The sequence below is a fragment of the Hydra viridissima genome, unplaced genomic scaffold (assembly GCF_058129835.1).
Source record: "Hydra viridissima isolate aposymbiotic clone 2 unplaced genomic scaffold, HvirCarnegie_v1 scaffold_2, whole genome shotgun sequence".
In the NCBI taxonomy this organism is placed as follows: domain Eukaryota; kingdom Metazoa; phylum Cnidaria; class Hydrozoa; order Anthoathecata; family Hydridae; genus Hydra; species Hydra viridissima.
The window spans coordinates 1,875,928-1,900,970 of record NW_028324301.1 but is presented as its reverse complement, the minus strand read 5'-3'; the positions used below and the strand labels follow the sequence as shown (position 1 = coordinate 1,900,970).

Below are 25,043 nucleotides of genomic sequence, written 5' to 3'. Positions count from 1 at the left end.
TTAATTCCTTGTTTTGTAGTGACCGATGGCAAGGGTGTGAATTCCGTCATCTAAGATAATTCTTTTGTCGTCGTTAGCGCTGAGTGCGACTTTGTTAATTTCTTCAGTGTAAACGTCGTGAAGATGAGATCTGAAAACGTTCATGGTGGCGAGCTTTTCTTGTTTACCCTGCAAGCAGTCATAGTAGTCTTGATGAGTAATCTTATTTTTGACAACGTTCTTTTTGACCCCTTTGCATTTTTTCTGCTCTTTATCTTCATCTTCTTTTTCTTCAAGGATGTAATAAGAGTAGAGCTTAGGTCGAAGCCCGACAAACTGTGTGATTTGTTTACCACCGGTCTCATCCTTGAACTTGCCGATAACCTTTTTATTTAAGCCTACTTTGAATCCAACGTTTTGAATAGCAGGATGGTCTTTTGGAAAGTCGCTCGTGTCAAATTTGGGTTCAACATCATCAGCAGTGTCTTCGTAAAAATCTTCCGTTTCGATTTCATAAATGAGCGAGTCGGTATCGGTCATGAGCAACTTGGCTTTATCACCGTATTTAGGTTTGATGTAGTCGTAATGGAACTCAAACATGAGAGTCTTGCTGATGTCGAGGATGCTCATTCCTAAGTAAACTGGTTTATCGTAAGTGACTTGTGTTTTCTTCATGTGAATGGCAGTGAGGTTTTCATCAAAAATGTTGTACCAATCATAACGAGGATTTTTGGATAATTTTAAGACTTCTTTTCTTGTGGTAACCAGTTTAATATCAACGTGCTTTAGAATGTTTTCCATGGTTTTTCCAAAGACGGAGTTGTTCATGAGTTTAAAGAATTCTTTTTCAAACTCGTTTTTAGCTTTTGTTCTTTTCGTGGTGTTGCCATCGATGTATGGTTTCATGAAAGGTTCTTCTTCAAAGGTGATTCCTCGATGAATTTTAGTGATGACTAAACCCAATCGTTCATAGAGTTTTAGGCTTTCATGGTGGACTACGTATTTTTCTTTATTGTTTAAATTTGGAACAAGCTTGTCCACTTTATTAATTTTTAATCTTTCAGGAGCCAAAGGATAGTCGTTGTGTAAATCGTGAAGACTTTCAGGATAGCTCAAGTCAACTTCAAGTATGCATGGCATGCTACGCCAATTTTGAAGATCATTCATCCATCTGAATCCTCTAACAGGTAGAGGTTTGCTCATGGCCCATCCATAAAGATTGTTGGCGTCTAAATACTGGATGAATTTCGATGGTGGTGAAGGATCATAGTCTGGCATGTATTTGTTGTTGGCATTTCCAAGTCGATTCGAGATCATGCAGATTCCACCGCGTATTCCTTTTTGGATCATGTTGAGCATGTCAATATCGGTGATCAAGTCCAGCTCAATTTTAGTTTCCTTTAACATAGCGTCCCAAGCCAAACCAGGAGAGGTGTAATACCAAAGAGGGTCGAGACCGTAATATTCCATGCAAGTGTCTCTAAAATTTTCAAAGACATCGGCAAGATTCAACACGTCAGACTCGTTGTATAGCTCGTGGTAATCTTTAAAGGTTTCACATCCAAATACTTTCCAAACGTTTTGTGCATGCGCGTAGTCTTCATCGCTGATGTGTTTATCATCTAGTCTAGAATAAAAAGCTTCTTTGGATGGCAATTGCGTTTCGGAAAACTTTTCAATCGAGTCCACCCATTCGTAAGGGTAAACGCCTTTTCTTAGCAGCAAATTTCTTTGTTCTCCGCTGTAGAATGAATTGAGATGTTTGCTAATGATGTCTCCTTTTTTAAATCTTCTATGAGCGCAGTCTTTACAATTGTCTTTGCACTTGCATTTTTTACCTTTCTTATCAAGGCAGTCCTTTTTGCATGTCTTAGGGTCTAATTTAGAGCACTCCTCACACAAATCTTTAACAAGGTTGCTAGTCAAATCTGCTAACGAGCTTTGCATGAACCTATAGCTGTCAACGAACCTTAAATCTCTATACACTTTTTTCGGATTACCTTTCTTATCAATCGAATCTCTCACTTTGATGCTTTTTGAGAAGCTGATGTATTTTTCTTCGCTGTTGGGTATGCAATTGAGTTTTCCGTTTTTTCCGCCTAATCTCTTGATGAACAAATGGCTGTCATAGGCAGACAAGTTGTGGAAAATGACTGGTATGAATTTTGGAATTCGATATTTTTTATTGCAAGCATCATGAGCAGCACCGCGGTATTTTCCAGTCAAATGACAGTGATCCCACACTTTGTCACCATTAAGATCCTTTTTGCAAATGTGACATTCGGTTGCAGCTTCATACTTCTTCTTGTCGTCATCCGTCTTTATTGGCTTATTCTTCCATTGTTGTTTAAGTGAATAACTATCACAGCAAATCTTTATAAAGTCAGCTTCAAGACTGGTAACAAACTTTTTACCTACGTCATCCTTATCGCTTTCGGCTGTATACTCAAAAGATTTAATTTTTAAACCATCAGGTCCTATGATATAATAGCTGAACGAGCTTGGAACATGCTTTTGATATTTTTTGGTGTACGATTCTTTATTATTATATTCAGTGTTGTCATCGATAGGTTTGATGAAACTTTCAAAGTCGGCATAGACGCAGTACGGAACTCTCATACTATTGTTGTAGTTTTTAAACTCAAGGGTCGACCCTTCTTTTGGAAGATCGATTCTCATAGGCGCGTTCTCATAACAGTATCCTTTGTGAATTTGAAGCTTTTCTTCTTGGTCATAACCATGCATGCAATTTCTGCAAAAATGAAGTTTTCTTTTTCCTTTTGTTGTTGAGGAGCCGGCAAACCGACTGAAATTGTTAATGAGACAGTAATGGCTGTTGTCTTTGTTTGAAATATACAACAAATCAACACAGTGTTTTCGATCATGAAATTTGGATATTTGCATAGGTTGAGGCTTATTCATTTCATAGTGAAAGACGTTCACGCTGATGTCAGGATTATTCACTTCAAACTTTTTAATTTGAGCGATCTTGACAGGAAACTCCATTCCATCCCAATTCAGCTCTTCTGATTTTAAAATAAGATCATTGTCAATTCTTTCGTTGTCTTTATTTTTCATGTTAAGAGCTCTGGTGACGCACCACTTGAAACATTGATCGTCATCGTTTTTCATGTTGATGATGGCTTTTTTGTTTTTCAACTTGAGAGGCAGCTCCATGTAGGAAGAGCCCTTGAAAGGTTCATAATCAACAAAGCTTATATCCATCCTCAAAATCTTGGACAAGACGCAATTGGATCCCATCTTGTTGTAATTAGCGCTACGTTCCAAGATTTTTTCTTCCATTTCAGTCATGAGCGCTCTCACATCATCACCCTCCAATAATCTTTGCGCATTAGATGAAAAGTTAGCCGTCTGAGTAGTTTCCTCACCTGTTAAGATGCTTACGCGAGTCATTTCACAGACTAAAACAATTCTTACCTTTGTGTTTCTTTCTCCTTCCATGGTTTGAATAGCAGACTCCCTTACCAAGTTTAAAAAAGGAACAATGTCTTGGTATCGAGAAGACGGCTCGTATGAAAACAGTCTGGTGGAGCGCTCTGCTGAATGCTTAGTCATATTAAACTTTACTGTAAAAGGTTTTGGCGCGAGAGGTTTATACACTGTTTTTAATACAAGTGATTTGATAGACTTTATCTTTTCATCGATTTGTTTCACTGATTCGTTTACATTCTTCTTGACTACTTCAGGAACGTAGGGATCTATCCATTCTTTAATATCATTAAACTTAGTTTTAACATAGGACGCCACACTTTTTGAAACTGCCGTCAGACTTGAAAATAAAGGTCTTGGAGCAGGAACCGGTCTAGGTGTAATAACGTTTGTTGAATCGATAACCGGTGTGTTAAGAATAGAGGGTTCATCTCTTATCATCCTATTTTGCAAGAGAGCAGAAGGTTCGAATGAAATCAAGTCGTCAGACCTTGGTCTTGGGGCAGGCACAGGTCTTGGGGCAGGCACAGGTCTTTCAGAACCAACAGCAAACCTTACTTTTGTCGGCTTTATTGAAACTTTTGTCGGTTTTACAGAAACTTTTACAGGTGGTTTAACAAACCTCACCACGGTAGGTCTTTCAGGCAAAGGTCTTGCCTCAGTCGTTCGTCTACGAAGAGCAGCAGGAGCAGAGACAACTCTAGGAGGCTGCAAAGCCATTATAAGTTCCTCCTTTCTCATTTTAGAGTATCCTCTTATTTTCTCCTCTTTAGCAATTTCTTTTAATTCTTTCACAGTTTTACTTTCCATTTTTATTACGGAAAGATTTTTGTTTAAGCCACTTTCAATTTTTCGCTCTTTGGCGGTAGTTTTTGCTTTTTGCTTTTTAGCATCAGTTTTATCACCCATTTTATTAAGGGAAAGAAAATATTTTTCGATGCATTCAAGTTTTCGCTCTTTAGCAATTAATTCTGGTTTTGAAGAATAGATACTCATTTTTATTATACTAAGATTTTCTTTAAGTCAATTCAATTTTTTTAAATCTTGGCACACTTTCAGCATATTTTCTTCTTCGAAAAGTTTTTACCGTTTTTTAATTCTTTTCGCGGGAGAATTAAAAACTTATGAAACAAGATAATTGGCAAAAATTTCGCTTATTGAGTCGTATACATGTGCTTGACCCATTTCATCAAATCTAATCGTATACTTTCTTCCCCACTCGTCATGTGCAGTAAATTCGCATCCAGCCGCATGAATTTCTTTTTCTTCATCAAACAGATGCGCACGACCCATGGTATCAAATTCAATCACATACTTCCTCTCCATCTTTTTATTTACGCCAAGAATTTTATTTAAGTCAATTTTTTAACATGTTAAAAGTTAAAAAATCAATTTTGCTGCTTTTTACGTTTTTCAAGCTTTTCAGAATTTAAAAATTCAATCTTGATTCCATCATCCACCTTTCCATCTCGACGCTCTAAATATCTCCATCCACGTCCAGTTCCTGCCATCGCTTTGTAAAGAGACTTGTATTCAGTCACCTCACCCGTTTCAATGTTGGTTATTCTCACAGTGATGGGCTTTTTCTTAACTAAACTAAGCCATTCCCATTTCGGATCAACAGGTTTTTTTTCTTTTGGAGGAGGCTTTACTTTTTTTTCTTTTGCTCTTTCTAAAATCTCATCTTTACTGATCAAATTATTTTCAACCGCAAGCATCATCAACGTTATTAAATCATCTGCTGTTTTACTAACGCCGTTTTCATTCAACAAATTTTTCAAATACGATGTTGTATATCTCATTTTATTATACCAAGATTTTTTTTTTAAGTCAATTCAATTTTTCCTGAAAAGACATCTCAATAAACTTAATAAACAGCAGTCATGTTGATTCCATCTGAAACAAATTTAAGCAATTTATCAGAGATCACCACTGCAAAAATAACTGTATTTGCAATAGTTGAAGTTCGAAATTTAAGGTTTACCACTAATTCAGCTGTTTCCGACGCCACTCTTTCTTTTTGCTTGCTGATATCCACAAAGAACAACGGATATAATTTTATATATTCAAGCAAGCTTAACCCAGATTGACAAACAAGTTCATTTGTGCCGTAATATTTTTCATCAAAAGAGAACGCATCTGAATAAGCCATGACCACTCTCTTTTCTCCAAAATTCAAGTCGTAATTGTAATTTGGATACTTTATTCCGTTAACAGTCACGTAAAAATTGCTAACATCACAATGGTCGAATAGTGATGGATTAACTGTTTGACTGGAATTTCTGTTTGTCTGAAGTCCGAACAAGATAAATCTTGGAATGCTTTTGTCAGTAACTCTTCCAAGCGACCAGGTAAATTCTGTTTGACCGGCTGGAATAAGCTGTCTTTCACATTTGTTTGATTTATAAGGCACTTGAATGGGGATTTTTTGAGCTATTAAATTCATGAAATCAGTCTTTTTCGAAATATCCAATTCAACGCGAGGCATATAAAGTCTGAATTTTTTAAGGTTGATCATTCCTCCACTAACGCTCTCCGCTCTATAAATCGCATCATCACATTCTTTCTTTGTAAAGGTGATGGTATGCCTAAACCCATAAACAACTTTGTCATAGGTTTCGCAAAATCCAAAAATGTGTTTCAACGGAATTTTAAACGAAAAAGCTCCAACGGATGTAGTGTCTGCAAACAAGTGGTCTCGTCTAACATTGAATCCTGAATTTCCAACAAGATTTGACGTATCCATATACCACATCTGTTTTAATCCATCAGCAAACTGAAATCCATAAGGATATTTCATCAATCCAAGTATGGTGGTGGCTGGACCTGGATACATCACTCTTTCCACTTGCTCTCCCGACAAGTCATAAGTCACATCATTAAACAAATACATCAAAGCGTTGTTCACCAGTGCAATGTTGTCTTTAGCATCATAAAAGGTTCCATCGCTCTTTTTCAACACTCCTTCAATAAGAATGTAAGCCTCTGATGGTACTGTTTGAATCGATTGACAGTCAATCTCAAAAGTAATCGTGCCTGAAGAATTTAAATCGAGATTGGTTGGAAGGTACTCAAAAAAATCAACTTTTTCAATACCAATATCATACTCTGGGTTCTCAGTAACTCTTAATCGCTCAGTACTTATCATTTTTTATATAATAAAAAAAATTATTTAATTCATTTAAATGTCTCTCATTGCAAGTCATCGCAACAAAATGCTATCTTCATACTATTTTCATGCCCTGCCCCATTTTCACCAGGTCTTGGATTCGAATCGCGTTCTTTTTAGACATTTTCTTAATTTGAATAGATGAACCAGTCTTTAATTTTTCAATGGTCTTTTTACCTTTATCAATAGCCACGTCTTTAGCAGCGGAGATGGCTGAAAGGGCTAACTCTGTCCCAGCAGATTTTGCAGCTGTAATCGCTTCTTGCCCAATTTTACTTGTAGCAGCATTTTTAAGCAAATTCACTGTTGCTTTTGATACACTTGACGCAGCTGCTCTTTTTATGAAATTTTTAATCATGTCTACAATACCACCTCCACCAACAACGTTCTTTTTCACATATCTTCTTTTGTTCACAATGAGCATTTTTTTTAAATAAAACAATTTTTTTAAATAATTTTATCAATAGCCTTCATTAACGATTTATATTCCTCTTTATTAATCTCTCCTTGTCTCAACAGCTCATCGCAAATAGCAACAGCCACATTTCTTGATCCTGTATTCCCAGCATGCCAAGCAGCAATACTCAATTCAAGCTTTTCTACCAACGCATTAGGATTACCTGGAAGAATAATGACACCACGACCTTTTTTACCTTTTTCAATACGCATCATTTTTTCCCAAATAGGAGCAATAAGTTGCTGATACTTTGGTCTTCTTGATGATTTCGGTTTATGCGGTTGCGAATCAGATCTTATAGCATCACTATCCATTAAAATTTTTTCATAATTTTGCAAATCTTCATCGGTATAGCTCTTTGGTATTGTTAATTCAGTCATCAGTTCCCAAAGACCTTTTGTTCCATTATACTTTTCTTCACCGACAATGATATCATTTCCATCTATTTCAACCTCCATTTTTCCAATGTACATTTTATCTCCAACTTTGTTCACTTCGAAAGGTCTTTTCTTTTTTTGATCGACTGACAGGCTTTTGATCATCTTTTCATTGCTATCAATCAGAGGCTTGTAAAGCTTGCTCACATCAGCTTGAAAATTCGTATCTGAAATGTTGTCATTCACGCTGTTCTGATAAATCCTCTTTCGTCTGTCATTAATTTCTTTCACAATTTCATCCCTTTTATTCAGGTCTTGTATTTTAAAGAAAAACATCTTTTTAAAATACGTGGAAAAAAAAACATAAATTGGTTTTTACGACTACGTTGATCCTTTTTTAAACAAATTGTTAAACGTTTGAATCGCGTCTTCTCGACCTTTTTGGATCAAGTTTTCTTTAGTAACTTCATCTATTCCCTTTTTGGTTTTGGTTCGTATTTCCACCGTCAAGGATTTAAATTTTTGAAGCTCACCAAGAATCAATTGAAACTCTGAATCGCTTATTTTTCCGTCTATCAACGCTTTGGAAATGTGCTCGCTGATGGTGTTCAATTTCGACTCAGCCAACACTTTGATCTTCTCATGCTTTTCCGCTTTTAATACCATCTTTTTGTTGACTTGACCTCCAACAATCGATAAAAACCCCATGCCAATAGCCACACCTTCACACGCAATCGCTACTGGACTGGCAATAATCGTAGACAAAAGCCCTATTCCAGTCGCACCTAGTGCTATACATAATCCTTGCATCACATTGTCCACATTCGAAATGATTCTAAACACGCGATGGTACTTTTTGCTTAGATGAACTCGCTTTGCTTTTTCACTCTCTATCTCTTTCTGAATCTCGCTTATTTTCTGAAGCCTATAAACATGTCCTCCTTCATCTATAGGAGCTGATGGAAGAACTGGATAAAGTTTTTCATTCAATATTTCCATTTTTATTAAGCGAAAAAACTATTTTAAATCAATGTAACTAATCTTACAAAGTTTTTCTCCTTTTTTAACAATCACGTCCTGTTTGCTGTTACTATTCACGTCCATAATAACATCATCTACAGACTCTGAAATAATAACTTCGTTTTTTCTATAATTCAATTGATCAGTAATTTTATTCATTAATGTTATCACTGCAACACCTTTCTCCAAATTCAGCCCAATGGATAAAGCTATCATTGTATGTGAGAGAGCAGCAAATTTAATGTCTTTCTGGGCAAAAATCTCATATTGTTCGTTAACGTTGAAATAAGGTGGATGATCTAACGTTTTCGTAGACACAATAATGTTGTTTGGTCTTCTTTCCTCCAACTCTCTAACCCTCTCTTCCAAAATTTTTAATTGCAAATCCAAACTGTGGACTTCTGCTGAGGTAACATTTCTAAAAAACTTGTGAGGAGCATGCATTTTACATATTAAAAATAAATTTTTAGATCATTTTTGCAAACTTAACAATTCATTATTATCTACCCATGAATTAAACGAGTCTGGATATCCCAACCATTTGACTAACGACTTGCTCTTGGTTTTGCGAATGATTTTTTCAATTCTGAATATGTCTTGATGCGTCTTTTGCATCTCCTGCTCGTAAAAGGTGCCTTGAATTTCTTCACCGTTAGCGTCAGCGATTTTATACGTGGGCGGATTCGTATGCTGAACATTTGACACGGTAAAAACCTCTTCAGTCCATCTCGGTGTATACCCCTTTTCAAAATGAGACTTCTTTTTTACGATTCGCACTTGATCACCCATGGAAAATTTCGGTTTTGCTGGTAATGTTTGATCCTTTCCATACATATTCCACCATACCCTACCTTTATTCTTTTCATCGCTAGCTTCCACTGGTGTCATTTTGATAGAAGAGTGCTTTGTGTTGTTGTAATTTTTCACCATCTCATCTAATACGTCAATGTATTTATTGGTATTGTTGGCTGAAAAATATTTAAACATTCTCTCTTTCATCGTTCTGTTCCATCGCTCGACAACACAACTTTTTTCCTCGTTTTCAGTGGAGTATAATTGCACACCCAACGCTCTCACGTGCTTGTTGTAAAACTCTTTTCCTTTATCTACCCACAATTTGACGCATTTTCTTTCACCAAAAATCTTTTTCAACAATTCTGCCACTTCAAGACCCGTTTTGCTTTTTAACGGAACGATCCATCCATACTTTGAAAACACGTCGATCACCATGAGTAAATATTTTACGCCCTTGTTGAATTTTGAAAACGATTGCATATCCACCAAATCTGCGGCCCATATTTCATCAATGTCGTTTACAATCACCCTTCTTCTTTTAAAATGATGAATCACCGGTTTATGAAGCTCATCTGCAAGCTGATCCGTCCATTTCAAATCACTCACACCTAATCCGAATTTGGCTTTGGCTTTGATGATGGGTTCGATGATTTTTCGCTCGCTTATTTCTTTTTGAGTAGGATTTTGTATAGAATCCATTTCTTCAAGCATCATTCGATCTGCTAAATTTCTGTTTTGCTTGTCGTTAAAATACTTGTAAGCTAAATCATGGTGATATGCAGCATTGTCCACTCTATCCACCGGTTTGCTCCACTCTTGATACATATCCGTGGAAGTGAGCATTTTATCTAAATTGGTACCAGGTCCTGCAAAGTTCATACCTGGAACGTGCATTTCTCCTGGAAACTTTGCCCATGGAAGCTTTATTTTTTTTGAAAAATTGTTGATCGATTCCACCAAGTCTCCTCCATTAACCGCATGCGAAGATGATCCTTTGGGCGTATGAGAAGAAACAAACTTACATTTGCTTATCCCACAAGAGTTGCATATTCCTTTCAATATAGGTCTGTTGTTTTTTGTGATCTCGTTTTTCAAGTGAATGGTTTCAGTCTCTCTTCTACACTTAACGCAGTACATTTTTAACATATATAAAAACCTTTTAAATATAAAAAATGGAAGTGATGAAATTGTCATGTAAAATTGGGAAAACCAAAAGAAACAACAGCGCGCTTTTACCTAGAAGTATACGAGGAATCATCGTTGGAAAGTCTGGTTGCGGAAAAACAACGTTACTACTCAATTTACTTTTAAGACCTGGCTGGCTAGATTACAGCCGCTTGCAAGTCTTTGGCAAATCACTATTTCAACCTGAATACAAAATACTCAAAAGATCATTCGAAAATAAACTTCCTAAAAAGGATATTGTTGATTTGTTAACGGATGATGTACAAGACGAAATGGAAAAATTGAATTTAAACCCTGAAGATGTTATTGAGGAAATTTCAAAAAAATATTCCGACAATGATGATATGGAGTGTCAATTCTTTGAAACGGCTGATGATGTACCTGAACCTGAATCCTTAGACTCAACCAAAAACAATTTGATGATCTTTGACGATTTGCAATTGACCAATCAAAACAAGTGTGAAAAATATTACATCCGAGGAAGACATTCCAACGTCGACTGCTTTTACCTCGCTCAAAATTATTTCGAGATTCCAAGACATACCATCAGAGAAAATGCTAACTTTATTTGCCTCTTTAAACAAGACCAAAAAAGCGTTAATCACATTTATTAAGATCACGTTTCCTGCGATATGAAAATAGAAGAATTTAAAGCCTTTTGCAATCATTGCTGGAATGAACCTCACGGATTTGCCGTCATTGATCTCTCTTCTAAAAAGAACGAGGGAAAGTATCGAAGTGGGTTTGATGATTTTTTATTTTTCTAAAACAATTTAAAAAATAATTATTATTTAAAAAATGACAGGTATAATCATCGATGTAGATGGAAAATCAAGTGTTATCACCACTGAATTTTTAGATAAAATCGTTTTTGACGAAGGAAAAAATTATGAAATGGCTTTTCTCGGTCTTGAGACTTACAACAGCATTCCAAATGTAAACAGTAAAAACAATTCTTTCAAATACAGCATGAACAATGGAGCTAATTGGGAGAACATTATCATTCCATTAGGAAGCTATGAGATTAAAGGCATCAATGAGTATTTGCAAAAGTCTATTTTAAACACAATAAAAACAGCTCAACGTGGAAGTTATATTATTGCAAATAAAATTAATTACTCTCCAAACAACCTTCAAATTGGAATCAATCTTAATACTTTAAAATCAACCATTAAACTTGGCTTGAATTATTTGATTGACTTTAATGTGGAGAATAGCATCTCTTCAGTTTTAGGGTTTACTAAAAGAAAATTAAATTCCAATTCCGAATACGAGTCGGATCATATCGTTAGAATTTCAAGCATTAACACCATCAGAATCGTTAACAACGTTATTGGATCATCCTATATTAATGGAACCCAATTAAATTGCATTTACTCCTTTTATCCAAATGTTAGTCCTGGCTATAAAATCATCGAGAGACCAATGCATTTGATTTATCTTCCTGTTAAACTGTTTGAAATTTCAACAATGGTTACTCGCATCATTGATCAGAATGGAGATTTGGTTGATTTTCGTGGAGAGGATATTACAATGCGATATCATATTCGAGAAGTGAAATAAATAATTTTTAATACATAAAAAATGAGCAATTATCAAAATATCAAAATTAATATCTCGCAGAGCCAATCTGATAAAATTAAAAAAGCTATGCATGATAAAACCGATACTAGCATTAAGCTTTCTCATCAAGACTTGAACGGTAAACATGTTCTCGCTATCACTAATTCGCAATTGAACAAAATTAGAAAAGCGTATGAAGCTGGTAAAGGAGTCACTCTTAAATTGAGCAAAAGACAAATTGCATACAACTCAACCATTGAAGGCGGATTCATCGGAGCTCTTCTACCTTTATTAGGTATGTTAGGTAGCACTCTTGCCACAAGAGTAGTTCCTGCTCTAGCCACCGGATTGCTAGCAGGTGTAGGCTCTTCTGCTGGCTCTGCTATGGTTGACAAAATTGCAGGAAGAGGAATCGTTTACTTGAAAAAGAATGGAAATGGAATGAAGATAAAAACTTTAGGTGGAGAAGGATTGTTTATCACCCCATGGACTAAAAATGTTCACGGTGATGGACTCTTCATTAAAACTGGGAAAGGTTATCAATCTGTTGGAGCTGGTTTATTACTCGGACCTAACTCACCCTTTAATAGCATACCCTTTTTAGGTGCTATTCTATGAAAATCGCTTGTTAAAAAATTCGGATAAACTTTTTAAGAAATTAAAAAAATGATCGACTTTCAATGGATTGACGTAGAAGGAATTGTTTTACCTAATGAAGCTTTAACTAACTTTCAATTGATAAAGGCTGCTAAACAGTTAAAATTGAAAAACTTTCGAGGTGTTTTTGTGAGGGATGAGTTACCAAAAAAGACAATGAAAAAAGAATGTGGAATTGTCAACACAGGAGATTCAAGCACTGGTGGGTTTCATTGGGTGTGTTGGTTTAAAGACGGTGACAAAAAGTATAGTTTTGATTCTTACGCTCAGCCTCCTCTTGTTGAGCTGGTCGACTACTTGAAAAGTCCAGTTTATTATAACAGTGAAAGAGTACAATTTGGTAACACTTCTTATTGCGGCCATTTGTGTCTTTACGTCTTGAAAAAATTGAATGAAGGTCTTGACTTTCAAGAAGTTATCAATACCTTGTGGTGACTGCTTAATGAACGGAAATGAACAACTTGCAACCATGAACGTTTTCAGATCTCATCTTCACGACGTTTACACTGAAGAAATTAACAAAGTCGCACTCAGCGCTAACGACGACAAAAGAATTATCTTAGATGACGGAATTCACACCCTTGCCATCGGTCACTACAAAACAAGGAATTAACATCTTGAAGAACTGGTATACAAATAACATGATTATTTTTATACTTCTTCTTGATTTTTAAAGACGACTGTATTGGTTTTGTCATGATATGAAGTGTTCGCCATTTTTTTATGCATCCTTAAGTATGGGAATGGGTCAATGCGCCAGAACCCGCTTTTCCTTATATATTCCAGACTTAGGAACAGTTCAATGTAAATGTAATCTTTAGTAGCAGGGAGCTTTAGGCATCAGATAAACTTTCCTCAAAACTCTTGCTAATCTTAATCTAACATCAGCATGTAATTGAATATGCAAAGTAAATTTTTTTGCTGGTTTTTGTTATCAATAAAGTTATATCAAATAATTCGTGTTTGGTTTAATAGTCATTAAAGCAAATAAAATTTATAACAAGCTGTTTGCACACAAATAATCACTACTAATCTATTTTGTGCAAATATAGTTATTTCGTAATTATTTTTTGACAAATACATGGTAGGAAAAAAATATTTTTTGTTGTATATATGGTGATTGCTGCCTTACCTCTAAAGAAAAATTTCAACTTTTGTAAACTTTCCAGTATTATTCTATTTTTATTAAATTGCCACAATATACTAACAACTTTTTTACAGTTATGTCTATTAGAAAAAACAAAGTAAGTACATCTTTTTTTTTTTAGATATTTTGAAACAAATTGATATTTACAACTCTTTATGAAATAACAGTTGTATTCAAGGTGCTACAAAATCATACCACTGCACCCTGGTATTTGTAATAGGTCTTGGAATTGAAAGACCTATTTCAAATACCGGATGAACATTTTCAAAGATTTTATGCAAAATAGAATCTACTGTGAAAATCTGAGAATAAAAGAGGTAAACAGGCTAAATAAAGAAGTGAGCAGGCTAAATATATTTAGTTTATGTTATATTTTGAAACTCTAAACCACATTTATCAAGGAACTATTCCTAATCCTAGTATAATGTTAATATATAGAATTTTTGAAGCATGATTTTTCAAGACTGACAAACTTATTAATTTTTCCATTCCAATTTGCTAAGAACAGCTATCTGAATTAAACAAAAAAAAATAATTAAAATTCGATTATAAAATTAAAAAAACTCAATATTTTTCCGAGGATGTTTGAAAAGTTATAGCCAAAACATTTAATGTAATAGACAATTATACAAAAAAAAATTTGGTACATCGAAAACTAGAAAATATTACAAATACTATTATATACCATTAGATACTACTACCACCATGAGAGGATTATTAGAATTAAGATTTTAGCTTAAGACGGCACTTTTATTATTTACTATAACTTATAAAAAAAATTATCATGATTTATAAAAAAGTTCAGATAAAATTATAGAACGCCGTCTTTGGTTGAAATTAGTTCGAAAATTTTTCCACGTGTTTTTATATTATATAAAGAAGACCAGAATAATAACTTTTAAAAGGCATTCTTAGCAAAAGTTTTTTGCTAAAAGATATAATACTCTTTCAGTAAGAATATCAAATAAGTCCAACTTCATGATATATACATGATTTATATATAGATACTTTTTTTAAACCCAATTTCTTGGATGATTATTTTAATTGGAAAATTTAATTAATGAAGTTAAGAAAATTGCCTTTATGAAGACTATTAAACAGAAAGAAACTTTTGAAAATTTTTTAGAGAATAAAGAAAATAATTAAAAGTCTAGATGAACCTTTCAATCAAATATAGCTCTACTCGATTTTAACCAGTCCAATTAATACAAAAAATCGAATTATATTAGACGGTTCATTTCTGCTTAATTCGATTCTGTAACGTCCATTTTTTTCCAGCTGTCTTTCTGGCCCTGGTATTATTTACGGAAGATTTTTAGTTCTTTTAGAAATGGCTGCCGTCCAAATGTATCGTTACGAGTAGAAGTTGTTAACACTAACGCTAACTTCAGTTTAGCACTTAGATTCCTAGTCCAAGAAGACTAAATTTTAATCAAAATGAGTACTTCTTCTACTCAAGACAAGTTAACGCGTATTGCTATTGTTAACTCAGATCGTTGCAAGCCAAAAAAATGTCGACAAGAATGTAAACGATCATGCCCAGTTGTTCGACAAGGTAAAAATAAAACTATTTATGTTTTCTGGAATTATTAATTTATCTTATGTATCATTCTTGTTTGTGTGGTGTGTGTGTGTGTGTGTGTGTGTGTGTGTGTGTGTGTGTGTGTGTGTGTGTGTGTGTGTGTGTGTGTTGGTGTGTGTGTGTGTGTTGGTGTGTGTTGGTATGTTGGTGTGTGTACATACATACATACATACATACATACATACATACATACATACATACATACATACATACATACATACATACATACATACATATATAAATTAAAATTTGTTGTAGGAAAACTTTGTATAGAAGTTGTTCCAACTTCTAAACTCGCTTACATATCAGAACAGCTTTGTATTGGTTGTGGTATTTGTGTAAAGGTAATTCTTTAAATAATCTAAATACCCTCTATGTATCTTTTTTGGATACAAAATTATGTGAATTTTTCTTTAGCCAGTAATTATTAGCATTTTAAATGAATGTGTTAAGTTGGTTGAAGTCAAAGTATTTCTTTTTTATTATGATATGAATTATTACATTTACTTGTAAATGTTGTACTGTAGTAATTTTTTTAAATTGTGTTTTTTAGAAATGCCCATTTGAAGCTATTACTATTATCAATTTGCCAAGTAATTTAGAAAAAGATACAACACACCGATACAATGCGAATTCTTTTAAATTACACAGGTGGGTTTTTTCTTGTAATTAATATTAAAAGCTTTGAGAGATTTTGTGGTTTTATCAAGTTACATATTTTTGGTTTTTATATAAAGTAAATTTTCTGTTTAGGCTGCCAATGCCAAGACCAGGAGAAGTATTAGGTTTAGTTGGAACAAATGGTATCGGTAAATCCACTGCTTTAAAAATCCTTGCAGGAAAGTTGAAACCAAATCTTGGAAGATTTACTGTATGTGCTGTTTGTTTATTATATTGCTAACTGTGTTAGTTAATAAAAATCATTAGTTTATCATAAAGTTATTAACTTTAGTTTTATTATTTTGTAGTTTCAATTTTTTGTTTAGAATCCTCCAGATTGGCAAGAGATCCTATCTTACTTTCGTGGCTCTGAACTTCAAAATTACTTTACTAAAGTGTTAGAAGATGACTTAAAGGTTAAAAATTTGTACTGGTTGTTTTCTTTATGCAATAGAAATTTCATCATCTATTGACACAAATAAGTAAGGTACTGCAACTTTTATAGTGGATTATTAAACTTGGAAATTTTCTTTAAACTTGAAATGCTGTTCTTTTTTTAATGTTTTATGATTTATCCAATGTATCTGTTTCTAATAATTCCTATCATTCTTAGGCTATTATCAAACCTCAATATGTTGATCAAATACCAAAAGCAATTAAAGTATGTTTTTAAATATTTAATTTGTTCTAAATTAAATAAAATATATTGTTCATATAATTTATTTGTTAGTATCTTGCTTTTGTATAACTGTGTGTATGTGTGCGTATGCATGTGTGCGTGTGAAAAACTGTGTTGTTCTTACATGTATTACTTGCATTTCTCTCATACTTTGAATAAGCAGTTTAAAAAAAGCTCCATATATAATATCTCTCATATTGAAGATCAGCATAATAAAAGGTACAGTGCTAGTGCTTTGTACAAAGTACCTCAAAATAATGCACATGTTATAAAACTTACATAGTATTTGCTAAGTGCTAGAAATAGTTTAGTGATTTTCAAACTTATTTACCTTGATATATTAATTCATGCTTCAAATAAATTTTTTAAGTTATTTTTATAAGATTTTTTTAACAAGGATTAAAAAAGTATATAAATTAAATCACCATTCTTTGCTTAAGTTTGATAAAAGTTATTAGGCTGCTAACTTGTCTAACTTTACATGGCAATTAGAGGAATATCTTTTAGAAATTTTCTAAGAAGAGGTAAAATTTTAGTAACCTGACTTTGACTAGAAGTTGACCTGAAAAAAATTGAAAGTGGATTTAAAGAATATTGTTGACCATAAACACAACAGATTTCATAATTAATTGGTCACTGTTTTCTACATGTAAATGTAGAAGGCTTAAAGGAGTATTTTTTTGTGAAACTGCATAAATTCATTTCTCCCCTTCTTGTGGTTCTGGTTTTGTAAATAGAATAACTCAAAACTTTGAGCTCTTTATCATATTTGCCTTTAGATCCAGTTTTAACCCATTAACGCCTAAAAGTTAAGGCTAGCAAGGAAAAAATTTCAAATGATACAAAAAAATGAAGTTCAGATTATATTTATTACATAAATTAAAAATAAAATTTTGATTAAATTTAAAGATACAAAGGGATCCTCTAATGGGGACTTTAGGGATGTTGTTTATTTTTCTAAGCATCTTCAAATGAGTACAGCCAGCATTATTGGGTTAACACTTACGTCCAGTTGCAAATAGCAAAAGAGTTGAAAGAAAAAAGAGCTGAAGTGTTTTAAACTTTTAAAACAGTTTTAAGTTGTTGATATATTAGAAAAATAGTTACAGTTGTATCAGATGGATTAAAGACAACTGTAACTATTTTCCTAATATATTAGCAACTTAAAACTGTTTTAAAAGTCTAAAACACTTCAGCTCTTTTTTTGAAGAACATTAGATCATTTTTCTTTGGTATATCTGAGACAATAACTTAGTGATAACAATATTATTATATTCTTGTTATCTTGAGAATAGTTTTATAATTATGTTGCATATCATTGTAGGGTAATGTAATTGAATTTTTGAACAAAAAAGATGAAACCAACACTAAAGATTTGTACTGCAATGAGTTTGACTTACAACATGTTCTTATGAGAAATGTTGATGAATTATCTGGAGGAGAACTGCAGAGATTTGCATGTGCAGTGGTATGTGTTCAAAGTGCTAATGTGTAAGTAACCTTCACTTTTTTATCCAATTACATAGTGTTTGTTCAATGCTGTATTTCTCTTTTTTTTTTTCTTTTTTTCAGTTATATGTTTGATGAGCCTTCAAGTTATTTGGATGTCAAACAAAGACTGAAAGCTGCCAAAGCTATTCGTAGTTTATCAAAAACAGATAAGTATGTTTGAGTTTATATTAGAGAAGCATTATTCTGAAAATTAAATTGACATTTTAGTTAAAAGTAATCAAATTTTCAGCTGTTTTGCTAACAAGTTATGATTTTTATCATGATATTATCTGTTTTGTTAACATTGGTTTGTCAGGAATTTTCCACATAATTTTATTCTGATATTAAGTCCAAATCATAATCAAATAGAAATATTGTAAAAAAATATGATTTCTGTGAACTGCAATAAAATATTAGTTGAACTGTAACTTAAGTATCTTTTACCCACTGGATTCTTTGTGTTTGAATAAGGTTATACCCCGAAACTTTATGTATCAATCTTTTCTCTCTTGAATTAGTATTAATTTTTTTGAATGTTAAAAACGGCACTTATTATTATTTTTTTTTATCAAATTTTTACTGTGTATTACATAATTAAAATTTTATTTTAGATATATTATTGTAGTTGAACATGATTTAAGTGTTCTCGATTATCTCTCTGATTTTATTTGTGCATTGTATGGAACACCTGGTGCTTACGGAGTTGTCACTATGCCTTTCACAGTTCGAGAAGGTTAGAATTAGCTTACACATTCAAAGGGTTAAATGTTATTTTGCTTTTAAAACTGATTTTCTTTATGTAGATGCTTCAGTTTTTCATTTTATAGCTGAAGTTTACTTCAATTAAATTGATTTGTTTGAAATTGAGAAATTTCAAACAAATTTGAAATTGAGTTAAAGTCAACTTAAAGTCAACTTAAAGTTGACTTAAAGTTGACTTAAAGTTGAAGTTGAGATCTTGATCTGACTTCATTTCCTTCAGGATTTGTTTTTCATGATGATAAATTGTCTCTTTAGGAATCAATATTTTTTTGGATGGGTTTATTCCAACTGAAAATCTTCGATTTAGGGAAGAATCTCTGACATTTAAAGTTTCAGAAAATGCTGAGGTACACACTTTGTACAGTGGTGCTCATAAGTTTGGGACAAATTTGAAAAATAATTTTAAAAAATAGTTAAGGTGTAACATCTTTTGATCATCTTTAACTAATTCAAACATCACCTTTAGTACAATTATTTTTCAATAACCTCCTGTTTTTTAGATGACTCTCTCAGTTTTTTAGAGCCATCTGAGAGAATTCCAGCCATAACTATGACATTAGTAGGTTCTCTCTATTTGGGTTGATCCTGATTTTGATGGGGTTTGCTTCTCTTAATTTACAAATGACCCTGTCCTTATACCTATTGGGTTCTGGCTAAACAGCAAAAATATTTTATGAAAAAAAATTTTCACTGTTCAGTTTCAATCTAAAATTCTTAAAGGTTTTACACCAAATCTTTATGAATCAGACTTTGGATTGATAACTGGTAACCAGCTTCATTTTTTTTTAATTGGCAAGTCACACAGTATACCTGTTAGGATTTCATGCAGTTCTTCAGTTTTATTTTTTGACCAATTTGCTTCTAAAAATCATTTCTTAGGTCTTTGAGAACCTTGTAAATGTTTGCTTTGATTTAATCAGGTTTTTTACAGCTTTCTCAATTTTTGATTTTTTTTACTTTTAATCCACAAGTTTTTGTGTTTTCTTGCATTTCTCTTGTAATTTCTCTTTTTCTCATTTTAATCAAGTTTAACTTTTTGTTTCTTTTTTACACTAAACTTTAAATTTATCCTGGACACAACAGATCTTTGTTAAATTAAAGAATGATGGGAACAAATCCAAGTTAATTACAATGTCTTGAACTTAAAAGCATTCCTGTAATAGTGTTTTTTTTAATTTTCTTATAAAATATTATTTATCTTGATTTTATTTCTTTTTTTTTTTTTTTTTTTTGCCTTTACTGTTGTTTGTTTATTTTAAACATATTTAGCCTTACTAGAATTTTGTGCAGCTTTTGAAACTACAAAACTCATGTTGTTGTTGTTGTTTTTTTTAAATTTGAGGGGAATTTTTCTTCTTGATTTTAATTTTGTTTTGTTTTGATAACTTCATTATTTATAACTCAAAAACTCAAGACACTGTCATCAAGTATTAAAATCTTTTTTTGATATTTAATAGCAGTGTAAGAAATTCAGCAAAGACTTTACACTTTACAAAACCTCAAGAAAAAAGTCTTAAGTTGTGATATCACATGATCTTGGTGGCCAACTCACTGGACTGAGACAAGAAATCATTTAGTCATCAAAATGATTATGTAATAAATCCGCTGTTTCATAGGCTGTATGGCAAGTAGCGCTGTCTTGTTAAAATCAAATGTCATTGAGATCTTGGGCTTCAATTTCAGTCAAATAGTTCATTATCATGGCAAAATAAAGGGCATCATTCATAGTTACATTGGCCCGGGTCTCTTTTTTGAAGAAATATGAACCAATGAATTTATCGGCTTATAAGCCATACCAAACTGTTGTTTTCAATAGATGGAATAGTAATTCTGTAATTTTGTTTATTGACGTAGCCATTAAGCCAGAAATGAGCCTTATTGCTGAACAAAATTTTAGTTGGAAACAATAAATATTTAGTGATCATATCCACAGCTGAAATGCTGAAATTATGTTCCAATGCTAAAATTATGTCACAAGCAAATCTCCACTGGCATCAAATCTTGCACAAGTTGAGTTTTATATGCCTTCAAACCAAGATCTCTGTGTAAACTTGCCTAAGTTTTTCTATTCTAAAATCCAATTTGTTGAGAACGGTACTGAATCAATTTTTCAGAGTCATTGTGAAAACTCTTGACTACAGCCACTATAAATTCTGCACTACATGCTGCACGTGGTCTATTTGATGAAGTATCACTATACTACATTAGTGTAGTATAATATAAAATGGTACTTTGTTGTAGTATGCTGATTAGTGAATTCTGTAGGTCAATTATATTGACCATAAACTTGCCTACAGAACGTTGATTTTCATAATACAACTGTACAATTTATAAACGTTGTTGTGGTGTAAGCCTATCCATAATAATGCCAATAAATTTGAATAAAAACATGCATACAGTTCTCACATGTGATCTGTCAAACTAGTGAAAAAAATAATATTTTTTTCAATAGTTTGACAGATTGATCACTCTTTGTCTGCGTAATGTGATGACGATGGTCAAGAAATATTTGTTATAAAAGGAATCCTCAGCTATAAAAGGAATATGCTTTCTGTACACTTTTAAGTAAATGTAATGATTGAAGGAAAATAAACTTTTGAAATTCTTCTATTGGTAATAGCTAACCAGTCGAAAAACTAGGATTTAAGTTTGTTTGACATGTTACACCAGAAGAAGTTCAATTAAAATTGCTTGAATATAAGTTGCTGGTAAATATGGTGTTTGGTAAAGTGAATTAGGAGTGGTCAATAAAGATTAATGATTTTCTAGATTTTTTTGGTGTACTATTGCAACAAGAAAAAATTTGTTTCCTAAATTTGCAGTGTCGAATCTTCTTTGATAAAGTTTTAATAAAGTATAATTGGGCTCAGTTTTTCAAATCGTTTTGCTGGTAAAAACTGCATACTAATAAACAAACAGAACTTTAAAGAACTTTAAACAAAGATTGTTTTTAAGCCCTTAACGTTCTTCTTGTTCATAACGGGTGGTTACTAAAAATCCGGACAAACTTTCATGGGCAATTACTCCCATAGTTTTTATGGTAGAGATTAAATAAAACTATCATTAAAAAGAGTTTTTAGTTATTTATTTTAATTAAGTTTGCCTTCAACCAGTTTGTTTCTTCGGATTTGGCCAACTCTAACACGAGTTGACCCAAAAAGTGAAAATACAAGGTTAAGGTCTATTTTTTTCAGGCAAAGCTTTATTCTGGTTTGTAGTTGCTTCACATCTTTTGCTTCCCAGTTACTCTCATACACTTTGCCTTTCAAAATAGCCCAAAAGTCTTCTATTGGACGACACTCCGGTATGGCTGGCGGATTGTCAACTTTTTTAATAAAATTGATGTTATGAGTCTCATAACAGTTGGTCACGGTTTTGGCATAATGCGATGACGCCAGGTCCGGCCAAAATATATAATTACCGTCGGCATGATGAGCATTGATGAACGGCACTAATCTTCTCTTTATACAATTAATTTCATAGATGGCTTTTTTGACTGCAAGGCCGCTGGGGACAAAAAATGGCTTTGAAATACCTTTGTCAGAAGCGGCCAGCCAGACAAGCACCTTGGGTTCGAACTTGCACTTTTTGCGATATTTAACACTTGGTGGAGTCTTGTCTCTGTTGCTAGAGTAGTAGGTGCTGTTTCCATTAATTGTTGAGTGTGACAGCGTAAAGTAAGACTTGTCGTCAAGGATGACCAATTTTCCTTTAAAATCACGATAAAGACGATCAATGCCGGTTTTGATTCACTCATTCTGGTTCTCTTGTCAATGAGGTATACCCTGTTTTTTATAACTTTTGATGTCAGTGTATTTGGCAAGAGTTTTGATGATATGTGAATAACTGCATCCATATTTTTGACTAGCTTGCCTCATCGAAACTCGGTCACTGTGATCAAATATGGTTTTCAGGCGCTTGATACCCTTAGGGGTCATGATTTTGACCACATGACCACTTCCTTGCACTCTTTTGTACCCAGAATCATTCTCAACACGTTTGATTATATCATAGATAGTGCTTCTTGGAATTTTTTCAGCATTGAAGTGAGCTACTGTGAACTTTTTACCTTGCCATTTATTATTCAAATAGAACTCGTAAATCCGTTTTCTTACCTCTTCTTGCTTGGCCATCATTATTTTCTTAATTATTATTATCTAAAAACAAGTAAATAAACTTAAAGAGAACTAAATAAGATTTAAAATGGATATAAGCATGAAAAAAAAAGATTTAGCTTGTGGCATTTAAAATCCAGTTAAAGTTAGTCCGGATTTTTAGTAACCACCCGTTATTTGATGTAAGTAATGATGTTTTGAAGAAAGTCTTTGGCTTTAAAATCGAACCTGATTTCTTGTCATTAGAAGAATGAAATAAAACTTCACAAAAAAAAAAAAAAAACTTAATAAAAATCGTAAATATTTTTGATCCAAAGATCCACTATGTTATTTAAGATCCACTATGTTATTTAATAATTTCTCGTATCGATTTATTTTAGGATGAGGAAATCAAGCGCTCTCGTAGATACTGCTACCCGAATATGGAGAAAAGATTACGTGAGCTTTCTTTTAACAAACCTTTTTTAAAAAAAAGTTTTTGCTCTTTCTAAGAGGCTTATTTTTATAACCTTTTGAATATAGAGAATTTCCAGTTGAAAGTTCATGAAGGTCAATTTACTGATTCTGAGATAATTGTGATGTTGGGAGAAAATGGTACTGGCAAAACTACTTTTATTAGAATGATGGCTGGATTGTTACCTCCTGATAATGAAGAGCAGGTACCACAACTTAATGTCAGCTACAAACCGCAGAAAATTAGTCCTAAGTCTAGTGGTACAGTCCGAATGCTACTGCATACAAAAATAAGAGATGCATATATTCACCCTCAGTTTATTACAGATGTTCTCAAACCCATGCAAATTGAACGTCTTTTCGATCAAGAAGTCCAAAATCTATCTGGTGGTGAATTGCAGCGTGTTGCCCTTACTTTGTGTTTAGGAAAGGTATTATAGAATTGCGTTGTTGTTATTTTTATTGTTATTTTTTTTTTACTTTTATAAAGTTGGTTGGCACTTCTTTTTAACTACAATTTTATTACTTTTAATATAGCCTGCCGACGTTTATTTGATCGACGAACCATCTGCCTATTTAGATTCTGAGCAGCGTTTACACGCGGCTAAAGTCATTAAAAGGTCAACTAAATCCGTTGTAAAGAAAACTTGTTGATTTTATCGGTATTCATCCTTAACCAATTTCTTTCCTGTATCAACGAATTTATTTTAAATTTTACAGATTTATTCTTCACGCGAAGAAAACTGGTTTTGTTGTGGAGCACGATTTTATAATGGCGACTTACTTAGCTGATCGAGTTATAGTTTTTGAGGGTCAGCCTTCAATCAGCACTATTGCTAACTCTCCCCAAACTCTTCTTAGTGGTATGAACAAATTCTTGATGTCACTCGAAATAACTTTTAGAAGAGATCCAGCTAATTATAGACCTCGTATTAACAAAATGTTTTCTGTCAAGGTAAGTCAACCTCTTGATATATCATGATCAAATCAAAATGTTATAGATCGATTCATAATGATTAAATGTGTGTTTGCAATTCAATGGTGACGGATTTTTTCTTTTTTATGTTAATTATTCATTACTTTAAATTGCCACGCTTTTCTTTACATTAGGCAGAAGAATAAAAACTAAGTGTGTCAGTTTCATTGTTTTTAGGATCAAGAGCAAAAGAAAAATGGAAACTATTTCTTCATTGACAATGAGTAGGAAGTAAATTCTAAAAAATATATGAATAGACTTGAATTTTTTTTTTTTTTTTTTTATTCTGCGTCAAAAAATCACCTATCAATGCTATAGTTAAGATATTACAACTTTGTAAAATACATTCATAGGTAGTGACAATTTTCTTCTGTAATTTATGAAAACAGTCAACTAGCTCTTCTGTTTAACAAACTTCCTTGAAATACTTCCTATCACAAAATAATTGTTTTCAGGGAAATGAAAAATGCTTGTTCACACTACCTACGTTATAGTATATGTTAGAAAAGGAATATCAAAATTCTAG

General features: G+C 32.9%; 3 protein-coding genes across 3 annotated transcripts; 1 reads left to right on the top strand and 2 right to left on the bottom strand.

Annotated features, from left to right (window-relative positions):
- Positions 1-609, bottom strand: LOC149891522 (uncharacterized). Its single transcript, XM_090077182.1, has one exon. It carries the CDS (start codon positions 607-609, stop codon positions 1-3), a length of 609 nt encoding a protein of 202 aa, XP_089933308.1.
- Positions 610-719: 110 nt separating this feature from the next.
- On the bottom strand, positions 720-3,555 carry LOC149891521 (uncharacterized). Its single transcript, XM_090077181.1, has 5 exons — positions 3,261-3,555; positions 2,601-3,005; positions 2,096-2,456; positions 1,080-1,936; positions 720-733 (listed from the first exon to the last, which is right to left on the bottom strand). Exons 1-5 carry the CDS (start codon positions 3,553-3,555, stop codon positions 720-722), a joined length of 1,932 nt encoding a protein of 643 aa, XP_089933307.1.
- Positions 3,556-15,050: 11,495 nt separating this feature from the next.
- On the top strand, positions 15,051-24,781 carry LOC145180267 (ATP-binding cassette sub-family E member 1-like). The gene is made up of 15 exons (XM_080055132.2): positions 15,051-15,354; positions 15,640-15,725; positions 15,935-16,032; positions 16,135-16,252; positions 16,368-16,457; positions 16,655-16,702; positions 18,045-18,211; positions 18,293-18,382; positions 18,823-18,944; positions 19,229-19,320; positions 23,469-23,526; positions 23,611-23,972; positions 24,079-24,161; positions 24,262-24,496; positions 24,695-24,781. Exons 1-15 carry the CDS (start codon positions 15,237-15,239, stop codon positions 24,743-24,745), a joined length of 1,818 nt encoding a protein of 605 aa, XP_079911258.2. The 5' UTR covers positions 15,051-15,236; the 3' UTR covers positions 24,746-24,781.
- Positions 24,782-25,043: the final 262 nt, after the last annotated feature.

Coding starts and splice junctions, on each gene's coding strand:
- LOC149891522 (XM_090077182.1), bottom strand. CDS start 609: ATGAGCATCCTCGACATCAGCAAGACTCTCATGTTTGAGTTCCATTAC.
- LOC149891521 (XM_090077181.1), bottom strand. CDS start 3,555: ATGACTAAGCATTCAGCAGAGCGCTCCACCAGACTGTTTTCATACGAG. Junction 3,006..3,260: donor GGAAGAAAAAATCTTGGAAC/GTAGCGCTAATT, acceptor TTTTAAAATCAG/AAGAGCTGAATTGGGATGGA. Junction 1,937..2,095: donor TCTGCCTATGACAGCCATTT/GTTCATCAAGAG, acceptor GTTCGTTGACAG/CTATAGGTTCATGCAAAGCT.
- LOC145180267 (XM_080055132.2), top strand. CDS start 15,237: ATGAGTACTTCTTCTACTCAAGACAAGTTAACGCGTATTGCTATTGTT. Junction 18,945..19,228: donor GCCTTTCACAGTTCGAGAAG/GTTAGAATTAGC, acceptor TTGTCTCTTTAG/GAATCAATATTTTTTTGGAT. Junction 24,162..24,261: donor GCGGCTAAAGTCATTAAAAG/GTCAACTAAATC, acceptor TAAATTTTACAG/ATTTATTCTTCACGCGAAGA.